Raw genomic sequence first — 13,315 nt, 5'->3', positions numbered from 1 at the left:
AGGAGGTTTCTTTCTACGTGAAAGAAACAGGAAGGTTTCTGTTGTTTGGCTTGTATTTCTTCTGGGAAGCTGAGTACAGCTGGTTTAAACTGGTTTTGTTGTCCTTTTTGTCAAGGTCATACTATTCTAGTCAGGCCAGGAGGAGCCTGGCTCTCGCTCACTTTCTCTTTTCTTTGTTCTGTAGTGTTAAGGTTTAGTCTTATTACAAGTTTGTAGGTTTTATTTACGTGCTGCAACTGGATTTTTATGGACTGTGCCAATCCTGAATGTTTTGGATTTGTGACCATTATGCTCATTTCCCTTCAGTATCAGTAAAAGCGCTGCTGGATGAAGTACTATTGCCTTTGGAAACTCTGCTACATGTTTTAAGTTTTTTCCTGCTCCCCCTTCATGGGCGACAAGGGCCTGTAACCTTCCCGGCTGTCATGGTAGGAGTCTTTCACCACCAGCAGCTTTTTCTTCCCAATGTCTCCGGAAAACCTCCAGCCAACTTCTCTTGCCTTGCTCCAAAGCAACCGAGAGCCTGAGCTCAACCACATTGCTTCTGTCTACACAAACTGATGCTCTGAGTGTTCATGCTTCAAGGCAATTAAGTTTCCAGGACATCTCATCCTGTGGCCTCCTTCGCAACAGAAAGGCAGTGGAAATGCTACATCTGGGCATCTTGAAAGAGGCTGAAATAGTTAATCGGTTTCAGAACGCTCTGTTCCTTCTGGCTTCTAAACAGGTGGAGAAGAGCTGACCACCTTCTGTTGGAGACAGGAGTCCTCTGCATTGAATGTTACTGTCCAAGGAACAGCTCAGCCCCCCGGAGATCCAGGCACTCACCAAGAGAGGCTCTCAGTTCCTCCAACTGGAGAAAACTTCACCTCCTTAGCTTCTTTCCTGACTGCAAGGCAACAGGGAGGAGGCAGCATTGCAGAAGTCGATCAGCACTCCCACAGGAAGAGGTGGGCAAGCGGCGGCTCTCTGGTGTAGCCAGCAAGAATAGACCGAAGCCCAGCCGCCCACACGGCTCCCGGAGAGCTGCCTGTCAAGGCAAGAAAGGTTCTCCTGGCCTCTTTGTGGCGACCTTCAAGTCTGCCTCCAGACAGAAATCACACCGCGAGGCTTCTCTTGTTTTTCTTTGGCTGTTACTCTCTAAAGCACCACATTATTTTAAATTGTGCTGTTTAAATAATAAAGTGGTTCAGCCTGAACTCAATCAGAGATGCTCCAAAAGTAGTCCATCTATGCAAGAATCCTGCTTTTGATGGAAGATGCTAGCACCTTAAATGGTCTTGAGCTTCCTCTGAAATTCATGACATGCTCAGCAGGTGAGAATATCCAGTCTGCCCCGTGTCTGCTGAATTCCCCCCCTGAGTGTGTGTGTGTGTGGGGCTCTCACAGCTCCTCTCAAGCCTCCCATTCAGAAAAACCAGACACACTAAACACACTATTTTCCCCACTGGTGCCAGCAATACAGATTTTGCTTTCTTTGTCACAGGACTAAGTCCTCCAGGATCTTTCTTTTTAAAGCTCAGCTAGACCGACCCCTCCTCCCTCAGGGTTCGGCCCTGCATCTCCTGGCCCCCTGAAAGAAGTGTTTGCATTTCGTAGTGCAGAAAGTATTGATCTGGTGTGTAGAGATCTTTCCTATTCTACTTAATTCAAGAGAGTTCTGGAAGCTTCTCCACATGAAAGAAACAAGCAGGTTCCTGAAGTTTGGGTTATTCCTTCAGAGAATACAGAGTTCTGTATACTGTAGTGTTAAGGTTTAGTCTTATTACAAGTTTGTAAATTTTATTTACGTGCTGCAACTGGATTTTTATGGACAGGGCCAATCCTGAATGTATTGGATTTGTGAACATGATGCTCATTTGCCTTCAGGAGCAGTAAAGTTCTGCTGGAGGAAATATTAATTGCCTCTGGTCTTTTTTTTTTTTTTTTTGGAATCCTGCAACATCTTTAAGTTTTCACTCTGCTAACTATATGTTGGAATCTGCTCTGGATCAATATTGAGTGGAATTTCATGACAAGAAGGAAGTCTCTTGGCAGCCGTTGCATAGACAAGGCACCCGGCCAATTCCTGAAAACCAACACTTTGACCTAGCAAGGAGCAATTGCCAAGAAACCACCAGGAGGCAGGCAGCAGGATCCCACCCCTGCACCCCCGGTGAGGAAGCTGGGGACAAGTGCCGAGGGAATGACTCGCCAGGCGACAGCAGACTTCTTCACACGGAACACAGGTAGCTTACAAAATTGCTGCCACTGGCTGTGGCAACGATCCCCAGCTGAGATGGCTTTAAAAGGGAGGACCAGGCACACACATGGAGGAATAAGGCTGCAGTGCAGATGGTTGCTAAGCTCCCTCAGGAGGTGGCAGGATGCTTCGGAGGACCAGGTGCTGGGGAACGCAACGGCTGGGAGACAACGTGTTGGCTGCTGTGGGGATCATCACCCTCCATTTGGGGTTCTGGTGGGAAGTGTCTCACCTTGGAGATGGAGACACTCTTTGGGCAGGGGGGATCCTGCCAGCGCAGGACGAGAGGCTAAGCAACTGGGGGCTCTCCCCAGGACCACCCCTTTTGCAGCAAAGGCTGCTCCATGAAGGTTCAAGGAACAGGCCCCGAGGACCGCTGGAGCCCGGTGTGCCCCTGCAACAGGGGAAGTCCAGTGAGAGGGGCTGGAGGCAGGAGGTGCTGCTAAAAGGTCCTTTATTAAAGGTTACACTGACCGCTTCCTGCCACAGTGGCACATTAAACAGGGATTAAAAACCGCAACAGTAATAATTGTCGTGATCCAAAGAGCGGTTTTATCTTACATCCATTGACAACAACTACACGGCATCTAAAAGCAGGTCTGAGAAATACAAGGTCTGTTATTATACAGCTGTACAAGTGCCAAGAGGAAAAAAAATAGAAAAACAACCCCCCCCAATATACAAATAGAATCCCCCCTCAACATGCGGCTCTGGGGTGTTTCTTTGAGGGCCTACAGCACACGGAGGGCGAGGGCCGGGTCATCCACCTTGGCAGTCGGCAGCTTGGCTTCTTCCTGTACGGTTCCTAGTGCAAAGTTTTTTTCCGGTGGGTGGGTGTGTTCATGATGGTTGCACCAGGAAAACCTCTCCCTCCCTGCACGGCCCAACAGCAACACTTGGGGGGGGGGAGAGAAGGGAGGGGGGAGAAGAGAGTCCCAGGACAAAGACTTGGCGCAGAAACAGAAGAGGATGGAGAATAAGGCAGCCCTGAGAGAGAGGATGGTGCTCAGGTGGGCAAAGGGGGGATTTTTGGTCAGTGTTGTGCTTGTCTGGGGTGGGGGGCAGCGGACAGTGAAGCTCCTGCAGCCGCCTCCTGCTTCCACTCAGACCCAGGCTCTGGGCAAAACACAGCTGACCTTGGGCATTCCTGCCCACCCAAAACCAGCAAAGGCTTCAGGCTGGACTCCCCAGGTTGGACTCCCCACCTCTTGCCCCCCACAGGATGCAAGGAATCAGCCTGGAACAAACAGCTGCTAACCTTCCTCCTTGAAATCTCCTCTGCAGAACGTGGACACCCCCCCCAACCCCTCAGGCTAGGAGTGTCTGGCCCACCTTGGCTTCGTCTTCCATGCCTGCCCACGCAAGAGAATAACGTTCCTTGCTCCGCAGCGCCAACCCCAGAGGAGTAGCCATGACGGAGGCAGGCACCCCGAGTCAAAGTCCTCCCACCCACCCCTGGCTCCTATTCTCTGCCTTCTGCTGAGGGTCCAGACAGGTCTCCTGCGGCAGCAAAGGGGCCGACTGAGACGCGAGGAGAGCCGGCGGCTGCGCTTTCCGCACATGTTGGCATCGGGCACCCAAGAAGGGTGGAAACGCAGGACGGCTCAGCTCCCTTCCTCCGTGGAGCGCGACTCTGACTTCAGCTTGACGAACTCCTTGGCCACTTCATCGTTGGTCCTTTGCGAGAGGATCCTCAGGACCGTCAGCCCCGTGTCATCCATGTGGACCCTCCGCCCCAATGGGCACCAGCAGGCACAGCTGCCCTTGTCTGCCACGTCCCGGAGCTGCATCACGGCGATGCCCAGCACGCGGTCCTCGCGGGCAAAGCAGTAGTCCTTCACGCACACCTGCAGCTCGTAGGCATCCGGCCCATCCTCATTCCCCAGGATGCTGCAAGAGAGCGAGGGGAAGCCCCATTAAAACTCTGGCAGGGAGACCAGGATCCCCCACCCCCCCAGTGGAAAAAGTCCTTAGGGAAGTTGGCATCTTCCTCCTGAGCTCCCTAGCCTTGCTCCTGCCAGGAGTTCTCCTGCTTTGTCTCCCGTCATGTTCAGTTTTATCGCTTTGGTAAAGGCTAAGAAACAACATGCACATATTGCCAAGGCCACCCTATGCTTGCAGGGGGCGAGGCGAGGAGGCGAGGGAGATAAGGGCTGCGGGATTCCTGCAAGGCTCCCTCTGCGTGGCCTGATCTTGCACTCCCAGGCCAAGGGGCTGCTTGCCTGTCTCTTGGCCCAGTTGGGGAGAGGCTGGGAGGGAGAGGAGGGGACTTACAAGTGGAACGTCTCGTTGTACTTTGGGGCCCAGTTGTTGCTCTTTGACTTGGTGGTGAATTTCCGCTTCTTGTCACTCTGGTGCGGCCCAATCATGGTCACCTCCACGAAAGGGCGGAACATGCCCGAGGTCTGCCACTTCAGGTCGTTGGCTGCCACCACTGCGGGAGGAGAGAAAGAGGCTGGGGGAAAGGTCCGGCTCAGCCGCTCCACATCCTGTGGCCAAGCCAGAGAGGCTTCTTGCGGCAGAAGAGGGCAAAGGGGGGCTGGATGCAACAAGCAGCAACCCGAGAGACTGCCCAAGGCAGAAGCCCAGTCCCTCTTGCCCAGTTCTCATCAGAGCTTCTTCCTCGGCTGCTGGCTGGCCTCCCACAGACGCATCTTCCCCACATCACTGTCCTGACCAGGGAAAAGCTCTTTTTGCCATCTGGAAAGCCCCTGGACCAGTATATGGATCTGCAACTTTGGAGGCAGCCCAGCCTGTCCCAAAGGGCAGCTGGCCTCTCCAGAGCACTTGCAATGAAACCCAACCGCTGATCATCAGAGCAAGTTTCCGAGCCACGTCCACAAAACGCTGCTCCAAAAGGGGGTCCCGGCCCTGGTCAGTGACAGTCCTTCAAGCCTCTGGGGGAGATTGTGGGGGGAGAGCAAGGCGGGCAGCCTGTTCTGCTCAAAGGCTTCCTCAGTGCCCACCTGGATGACCAACTCTCCAGCACAGCGGCTGCGCTGACGTCTCAGGGGTTGCCAGCCCAAGAGGCCAGGCCTGTCTGCCATCCCATCCCACCAGAGGAGCGGTTTGTGTTTGGTTACCTTTCACCGTGACCTTGTGCTCCCCGGTGCCAGGGTGTGTGTACAAGTCGATCTGAATGGACACTTCACCCACGGGGTCGTCCACGCCTGAGCCTGGGGGGCGGAGAAAGAGAAAGAGCGCCACAGATGGCATTGGCATGTGGCTAGAGCTGGGGGTGGGGGGTGGGCAACCGCATCCCGTTGCCCAAAGACTCCCACCCCACGCCTCTGCTCTGGATTTGCCTCTTCCCCCAACGGAGAGCTCCCTCCTGCCTTGATGTTTTGAAGCCTAGTTCTCTGCTCTCTTCTTTGGACTGGATCCCTGCTCTCTTTCATCCAGCCCAAAGCACAGTCAGCCCAGCACTAGGCAGGGGGGCAGGGGGGCTGCCTCTTGCCCCGTGGAGGGGCTGCTGTTCCCCGGTCAAGAGCGCCTGCTGGCTGCGGATCCACAGCCCCCCTGGAGGCTTCTCCCTCCCGCTCCTCAGCAATGCTTCCCACCGCTGACGGGGAGGGGTGTGTCTCTCGAGGCATTTCAGCACCAAAGGGACACAGTCGAGACAGCAGGTGGGGGGGCACTGCGAAAGCAGGCAGCAGCGCTGGCTCAGAGAGCTGCCACACGCTCAACACTTTGGTTCCTGGAGATTGTCCCCTCAGACACATAATATGAAGGCAATGGCAGGGCCAGGGGGTGTTTTTTTGGGGGGTAGGCCTGCCAGGTGGCTAAAACAGGCCCTTTGGGGTGGCAGTTGTGTCTCTGCAAAGCAGAGTTTCCGATGCACATCCTTCACCTGGCGCTTTGGGTCTGGTGCGTCCGGATGAAATGCAGGCAGGGGCATTTTAAAGGCTCCTGCTGATTATGAAAGTGAGTAAGGTGGGAGGAGGATGTGCGGAAAGCAGTGGCGAAGCCTCAGGAGCAGAGAGAAGCTCAAACCTCACACTGCCTTTCACAGCCCCCGCTGGCTCCTGGGGAGCTTGAAGCCATCTTAACCATACAGACTCTTCCAAATTTGCAGGAAGAGCTGCAGCCAAAAGCCAAGCCTTCACCAGACTGTCCATCACAGTGTCGCAAGAGGCGCACTGTTCGCCTGGGGTCCAGCACTGAGCACCATTTCAGGCAGCTGCTCCACGGTGCACTCGGTGTATGCACAGAGGAGCCTTCTACCTTGCAAAGTGTGAAGCATCCTATTTCTCTCACCACGACGGCTGTTCAAACATCCAGAGCTGCAGACTTCTGCCATCAGGCTGGCAAAACTCCCCAGGGAGAGCACCAACCCCCCCCCCCCAAGGAGGGAGCCTGCGAGGTGCACGCCACAAGCTGCTACGAGACGAGTGATCCAGGAGGGGAGGAAAGGCCGGGGGCGCTAGAGGGGGGCAGAGAAAGGCCAACGGAGGGTGAGGGTGGGGGGCTCCAAAGCACAGCAGGTTTGCAGCCAACCAATGTTGTTATGGCAACATTGGCCTGGAACATACCCTTATCAGGACGGACATCCTCATTAGCCGTAAACCTAATCCCTTTCCCACCATGCACTGGGGCAAGCAGCAGGCAGGACGGAGAGAGAGAAGAGTTTGGTTACCACCCAGCCAAGATCACGACGCACAAACCCACCGGGGCAGAGGAGGCAGAACTGGCTGTGGAAATGAGCTCAGAGGGGAGGGGAGGGAGAGCATCAAGGGGGGGGGCTGGCACCCTGCAATGGGCTGCCTTGGGGGCCTGAGTTGGAGGAGGAGGAGGAGGAGGAAGTCTCCCTGCTCCAGAACCAGCCAGGAGCAACTGCTGCTCTGGCTGCAGAGAGGAGGGAAAGCTGGACCCTGGCCTTGCTCCTTCCGGCCCAGAGTCCCCTGGATGAGATGAAGGTGGGTGAAGATGGAGCTCATTTGCTGATCGCTCACTTCTCAGCCCCTGAACAAAGCAGAGCCCCACAGCTGGGACTTCCAGTCAAGCCCTGGGGGGCTGGTACAGGGGCGTAGGAAGGGGGTGCGGGGTATGTGTGGGGTGCAGCCCACCCTGCGTGTCACTCCTGAGAGGGTGACAAAATGGCACACTGTGGCGGGGGGGGGGCGGCACTTACTGGGGGGCCTGGCCTGCAGCACGCCCGAGCCACGCGTCTCTCCTGGGAGCAATGCGGTGGATCGGGCCCCCGTGCTGCCCGAAACGGCAGCGTGGGGTTTGCATCCACCAGGCAGACTCTCTGGGCGGATTGCCCCGCCCCCGCTGCTCTGGGTGCTGGAGCAGCTAGATATGGCCCTGGGCTGGTGTCCTGTTCCAATTTGGGGCAGCCCAGGCCAGGCTGGGTCTCTCACCCTTTCATTTGGCCTCGAGTCAAAGCAGCAGCAGCAGCCTCTCCCCTCGTCCTCCAGGCGGGAGCCAGAGGCAAAGGCAGCTGCAGAGGTGAGCTGAAGGAGGTCAGGCATGCACCCTTAGGAGAATGGGGAGCATCAAAGGACCCCTTTATGGTGCAAAGCTGGTGCAGGAGTGGCCCAAGGCACCTTTCTTACCCCCAGCAGAGGCACCACACGCTTCAAAGGGGGTCCATCCTCCCCCCCCCCACTTTGGACTGAGGGGCCCCTCTTGGACACTTTGCTGCTTCCTTGGCGTTTCCAGGAAGAAAGAGCTCTTGGCTTGCTTGTGCACTCGGGCCGACCCCATCCCAGACAAGAAGCGCACAAGGGCCTGGGAATCAGCTCCAGGGGCCACACAGCTGGCTCTGCCAGGACGGGGCAGCAGCCAGGGACCACCCAAAACTACCCCCCAGGGGCATCAACAGGGAAGACAATGTGGGCACATGTTCTCTCTCTCTCTCTCTCTCTCTGCTTTTCCAGGGTTCAGCTGAGCTCACGCCCTGGACCAGAACATCGCCGTGCACGACCTGCTCTGGTGAGCACATGGCCCTTTGCGGAAGGGCGCAAAGAGGCAACCTCATGGAGCCTCCGCTGCCTCTTCCTCCGTCTGAATGAGTCTCGCACTCGTGCAGGATCCTCACCTTGTGCCGTCTGCGTCTGCACAAAGGTCTTGATGAGAGTGTCGGTAGTTTGCGTGTAGAGGGAGAGCGCATAGCGCAGAGACTGCAGGTCCGAGCTCTTCTCCAGGAAGGTCTTCTTCAGGCCGCTTCCCCCAGCGTGGAAATATTGCTATAGGAAAGAGGCAGTTGGGGGAGGGGTCATGATGGCTGGGGGCTCTTTGGGGGGGCCCCTGTGTCGTCCCACCAGGCATCGTCACAAGCAGCTCACAACACAAACTAAGGAACATGAATTAATGACGTCTTTGGTTTATAGAAAGTAGTTTTGTTGGGTGCTACATCGGAGGGGATGAATTGAATAACATTTATATATTGCTGACAGACCAAGAATCGGAAGCTCCTTGTTCTCTTAACTTTAACTCCCCCCCCCTTCTCCTCCCTTACTCTCTCTTTCATTATTTCCCCTCTCTCTCCCCTTTCTCCCTCCTTATTCCTTCTCTTGAGCTCTCAATTTGTTTTTGCCTCAATTTGTTTTCTTCTCTTTAGGGTTTGGGTCTTTACTTAGATTAACATTTTGGTTTTGATTAAAAAAAAAGAAATTGGATAATAATCCTCGTATCCCTTTCCCCAAATTCTAATAAAAAATTATTTAAAAGGCTGGAATCCCTGGCGGGGGGGGGGGGGGCGGCTGCCTGAATTAAACGGACCCTTCCGAGCCCTTCAATGCTACAGACATTTTCTCCTGCAGTCTTTGTGGGATTTACAAGGAAGGAGGCCTCACTGCCTCTTCTCTCTGCCTCTGGATGAGGCCTTGCTCACCAAAAAGTAGACTCCTTCCTCCCCTTTTGGCCCATACATGTCAGAGGCAGAAGGAAGAAGCAGCCAGGGACACACCCAGGGGTCCACTTGCCCTGCTCCTTTGGCCACAGGGGGTGGGGACCCCCAGCTGGCTCTCCCCCAGGCCCACAAAGGAGACTCCGGAACCAAGTGCCCCAAAAGATGGAAGGAGGAAGAGCTTCTCTCTCGGATAGAAGAAAACCTAGTGCATTCTCTGTCTTACAGCCATTTCCCTTGTGGACTGAGAAAACAGCAAAAACAATTATTGCTCTTAAATTGGCCTGCAATCTATAATAAAATAATAATATTATTATTATTACTTACACCCTGCCCATCTGACTGGGTTTCGCCAACTACTCTGGGTGGCTCCCAATGGAATATTAAAAATAGAATCAAACATTAAAAACTTCCTCAAACAGGGTTGCCTTCAGATGTCTTCTAAGAGTTAGGTAGATGTTTATTTCCTTGACATCTGATGGGAGGGTATTCCACAGGGTGGGCACCACTACCAATAAGGCCCTCTGCCTGCTTCCCTGTAGCTTCACTTCTTGCAGTGAGGGAACTGCCAGAAGGCCCTTGGCACTGGACCTCAGTGTCCGGGCTGAATGGTGGGGGTGGAGGTATACTGGACCGAGGCCGTTTAGGGCTTTAAAGGTCAGCACCAACACTTTGAATTGTGTTTGGAAATGTCCTGGGAGCCAATGCACAGGACTGGTGTTATATGGTATTGGCAGCCATCCCAGTCACCAGTCTAGCTGCTGCATTCTGGATTAATTGCAGTTTCCGGGTCACCTTCAAAAATAGCCCCACGTAGAGCGCATTGCAGTAGTCCAAGCGGGAGATAACCAGAGCATGCACCACTCTGGCAAGACAGTCTGCGGGCAGGTAGGGTCTCAGCCTGCGTACCAGATGGAGCTGGTAGACAGCTGCCCTGGATACAGCCCCAGAGGTTCTGGCACTAGCCAACATCCCCACCCCCTGGGCAGGTGAGCCACAACTGCTGAGCTTCCTGCTCTCCCTGGAATTCATAGAATCACAGAACTGCAGAGTTGGAAGGGACCCCCAAGGGTCATCTAGTCCAACAGAGGTGGCGGGGTGTGTGTGTGTCACTGACCTTAATGGTGTCTAGAGCCAGTTCCAGCACCGCACACTGCTTTGGGGTGAGACTTCGCGTTTCCTCCCTGACCATGTGATCCTGAAACAGAAGATGGCAAGATTAGGGCTGGGTTTTTTTTGGGGGGGGGGGAGTCCTTAAATGATAAGGAGCCAAAAGGGAAGGCAAGCGTAGGGGTGGGTCAGGGATCCAGCGGCAGGGGACTTTTGCTGTGAGAAGCCTATGAAGAGACACATGACAGAAAGACGAGCTGAGCAGAGGGAGTGGGAATGTCTCTGGAGACTTATAGAAGCTCATATGGGAGAGGAGGTGGAGGGGACAACACACACACCAGCTGCAAGAAAGAAAACACTGCACAAAGGTCTCCCGGAAGAATCCTAGAGCTGGAAGGGACCCCGGGGGCCATCTAGTCCAACCCCCTGAAGGTGGGGCTCAAACTCACAACCCTGAATTTAAGAGTCTCATGCTTGGCCAACTGAGCTATCCCAGCAGAGACCCCGGCCCAGCCCCTTCCCCTGCCAAGCCTCTCAGCCCCGGCACATTTGGAGCCCCCCTCTCCCGTCCCACCGTTGGGAAGGGCCCCCCATTGAGGCACGAGGGCTTCATTCTTGCAGGGACGGCAGGCGGAGAGATAGCATGACGGCCTGCGGTCAAGCATCATGCGCTGAGAGCCAAGGCAAAACCCAGCTGGCGCCTGGGCAGGGACTCAAGACAGGCACTGGCCATGGCTATGACAACAGTGGCAAGACGCACAACGGGACATAACGGCATTCTGCGGGAGACGCAAGCAGACAGCAACAGTCACAGGCAGGGCAGGCGGGGGGCGGAGGGGCATGCGCTAGCGGTTACACCCCCCCCAATACCTTCAGCTTCGACAAGTGTCCCAGTTCTTTAGCGGCGCTGAAAATCAGCGGGGTCCCCTGCGGGCGTGACGAGCAAGAGAGGAAAGATAAGACAGGAGGAGCAGAAGGTTACACCCCGGATTCTGAGCAGGCCGAGGCAGCCAGCGTGGGCCCTGGTTGAGGAAGGCAGGCTGCTTCATGGGGAAAACAAGGCGAAGGTGGGCAGCCTTCATGGGTCACACCAATACAGTAGGGAAGAGGGATCGGGAGGCCTCAAAGGCTTTGCGTCGAGCGGAACATGCTGGCTTGTCAATGGAAGGAGAGGCGCTTGCTGGGGAAGCCCCACTTATCTTGGCTGAGCCACCAAACAACCATCTTGCCCCCCCCCCCGTATTGGGGGGCTGGGACGGGGCAATCTTCAAGATACATAGAAGGGAATGTAGCCAGCTCAGAGTAGAGACAGGGCTACTTTCCCACCTAAGTAACCTCCCAGGGGCCGTATCCAGGATCAATGTGGGCAGGTCAACAAGTGCAAATATTATTGTTGTACTGCAGGAGCACTTCTACACACACATCCTCCTCCGCCCTCCATCTGGGCAACCCAGAGGCATCATCAGGGTTCGAGAACGGGCAGAAATGTCCAAGGCGGGTCTGAAGCAGGGCTGGCCAGAGTCCAGGAAGAAGGCAGAGAGGCCTCTGACCCACAGAGGATCCTCACCCCTGGCTGAGAGGCTATCTGCATGCTCCTCCTTCCGCTAAAGCCCCTCACTCCTAAGGAAGACCCAGGGCTCAGCTGGAAGGATGGGATACAAGGCCGGTGTGGTCAGGCTCCAGTAGAAACCAAAAAAGGGGAAAACTTCACTTCCAAGCCAGTAGAAACTGCCCTGGTCTGTTCACCGTCGCCCCTCGGCTCCGAAGACCTTGCCACTAGTCAGCCTTGGGGATGTCGTGCTGGCTTGGTCATGGTGGCCCCTTGAGGTCCCTGGGGGAAGCGAGGCTCTTTCTCCCGCAAAGAACCCTCCTCCCCACCCATCTGCTGTGCTCATGGGGAAAGGGCCAGTCGACAGCACTCTGATTTAGTGTTTCCAGGCCCCTTTGTGCCACAAACCCATGACCAGGCGCATATGGAGGAACATGCACACACACACACACACACACACACACACACACACACACACCCCAGCCTCAGCCTAGAATCAAACTGGGCACAGCAAAGAGCCAGCTGGGAATCCGGCTCTTGCAGAGGCACGAGGGAACCCGGCGTGGAACCAAAACGGTGACCAGGTTCCGGAATGCCTGCAAACGCCACCTTGGTAGTCAGGATAACCCTGGGGCTGATGGTCATTTGCTGCAGGAATGAGCTCACTTCTGTTCACCTGCTTCGGAGCTCGGAAGCCTGAGTTTTGGTTCCGCTGGTGGGAGAAGCAAGGCTTCTTGCGCTCCCTGGTCTGAGAGATGGAGGAGAGCTGGGAAGGAGCCTCCAAGCCGGGGGCAAGTTAACTGGGCTCCTGGGGCCAGCTTCCATAGTTTGCTTTTGTGTAAATGCTTTCCCGGGTGCTGACAAGTTGTGGCAACCGCTTGCCTCTTCAGGGTCCGCGCTGAGTCTGGCTCTGCAGTCTGTGTTGTACACTGGCCTGTTCTCCTAATAAAGAGCTAGAACGGATCCCTCTGGTGTTTTTGACCTCCTCTGGTATCCCTGCCCCAAACCACTTGTGCAGGATTTCCTCCTGTGGATCAGGGCAGTCCCTCCACCCTTGGCCGCCATCGCTGACTGCAGACCTCAGCTCTTCCTCCCACCATGGCAAACGCACCACAGAAAGACGTGTGTCTTCCATCCACCCGCAGGCCAGTTGTGCTTCCCAGGGCACAAGATTTCATCAGGCTCTAGGGAACTAGCAGCCGGTTGGCATCCACGGCCCCTGACCCAGAGTCCGATGGGCTTCTGGCCTCCAGGCATGGAGACTTCCCTCAGTTTCTACAGCACCAAAGTCGATGGGCTGAGCAGTCTCCTGGCTGCAGTTGCCTGGCGCTCCCTCTTCTCCCTCGGGGCACCTGGCTGCTCCTGTGACTGTGCTAGAAGCACCAGGCACACCCAAGACAGGCTCCACTGCCCTCCGGAGGGAACCGGTCTCTGGCCAGGCTGCACCACCTTTCTCTTATCAGCCTTAAAGCTTTCCATGTTCCATGGCAGGCACAGCGTGGGCACAGGGCTGCTGAAAGCGGGCTTTGCAAAATGTTCCTGTTTGTTCGCGTTAATGGCC

The 13,315-nt window shown here is 55.4% G+C and overlaps 1 protein-coding gene across 3 annotated transcripts in view; it reads right to left on the bottom strand.

Annotated features, from left to right (window-relative positions):
* Nucleotides 1–2,679: 2,679 nt before the first annotated feature.
* UNC13B (unc-13 homolog B) overlaps nt 2,680–13,315 on the bottom strand; it is a 160,255-nt gene continuing 149,619 nt past the window's right edge. For 2 of the 3 annotated variants that reach the window (XM_035100684.2, XM_035100685.2), the window contains 6 exons: nt 11,076–11,132; nt 10,213–10,293; nt 8,286–8,433; nt 5,326–5,418; nt 4,517–4,676; nt 2,680–4,132 (listed from right to left, as the gene is read on the bottom strand). In XM_035100684.2, the coding sequence (XP_034956575.1) occupies nt 3,847–4,132; nt 4,517–4,676; nt 5,326–5,418; nt 8,286–8,433; nt 10,213–10,293; nt 11,076–11,132 (825 nt within the window). In that variant the 3' untranslated portion in view covers nt 2,680–3,846. The remainder of the gene's footprint in view (nt 4,133–4,516; nt 4,677–5,325; nt 5,419–8,285; nt 8,434–10,212; nt 10,294–11,075; nt 11,133–13,315) is intronic. The other variant, XM_035100686.2, reaches the window with a different exon arrangement.

The sequence above is a fragment of the Zootoca vivipara genome, chromosome 11 (assembly GCF_963506605.1).
Source record: "Zootoca vivipara chromosome 11, rZooViv1.1, whole genome shotgun sequence".
NCBI lineage: Eukaryota > Metazoa > Chordata > Lepidosauria > Squamata > Lacertidae > Zootoca > Zootoca vivipara.
Note: the sequence above shows the minus strand (reverse complement) of the source record. Positions and strands in the feature narration are given on the sequence as shown.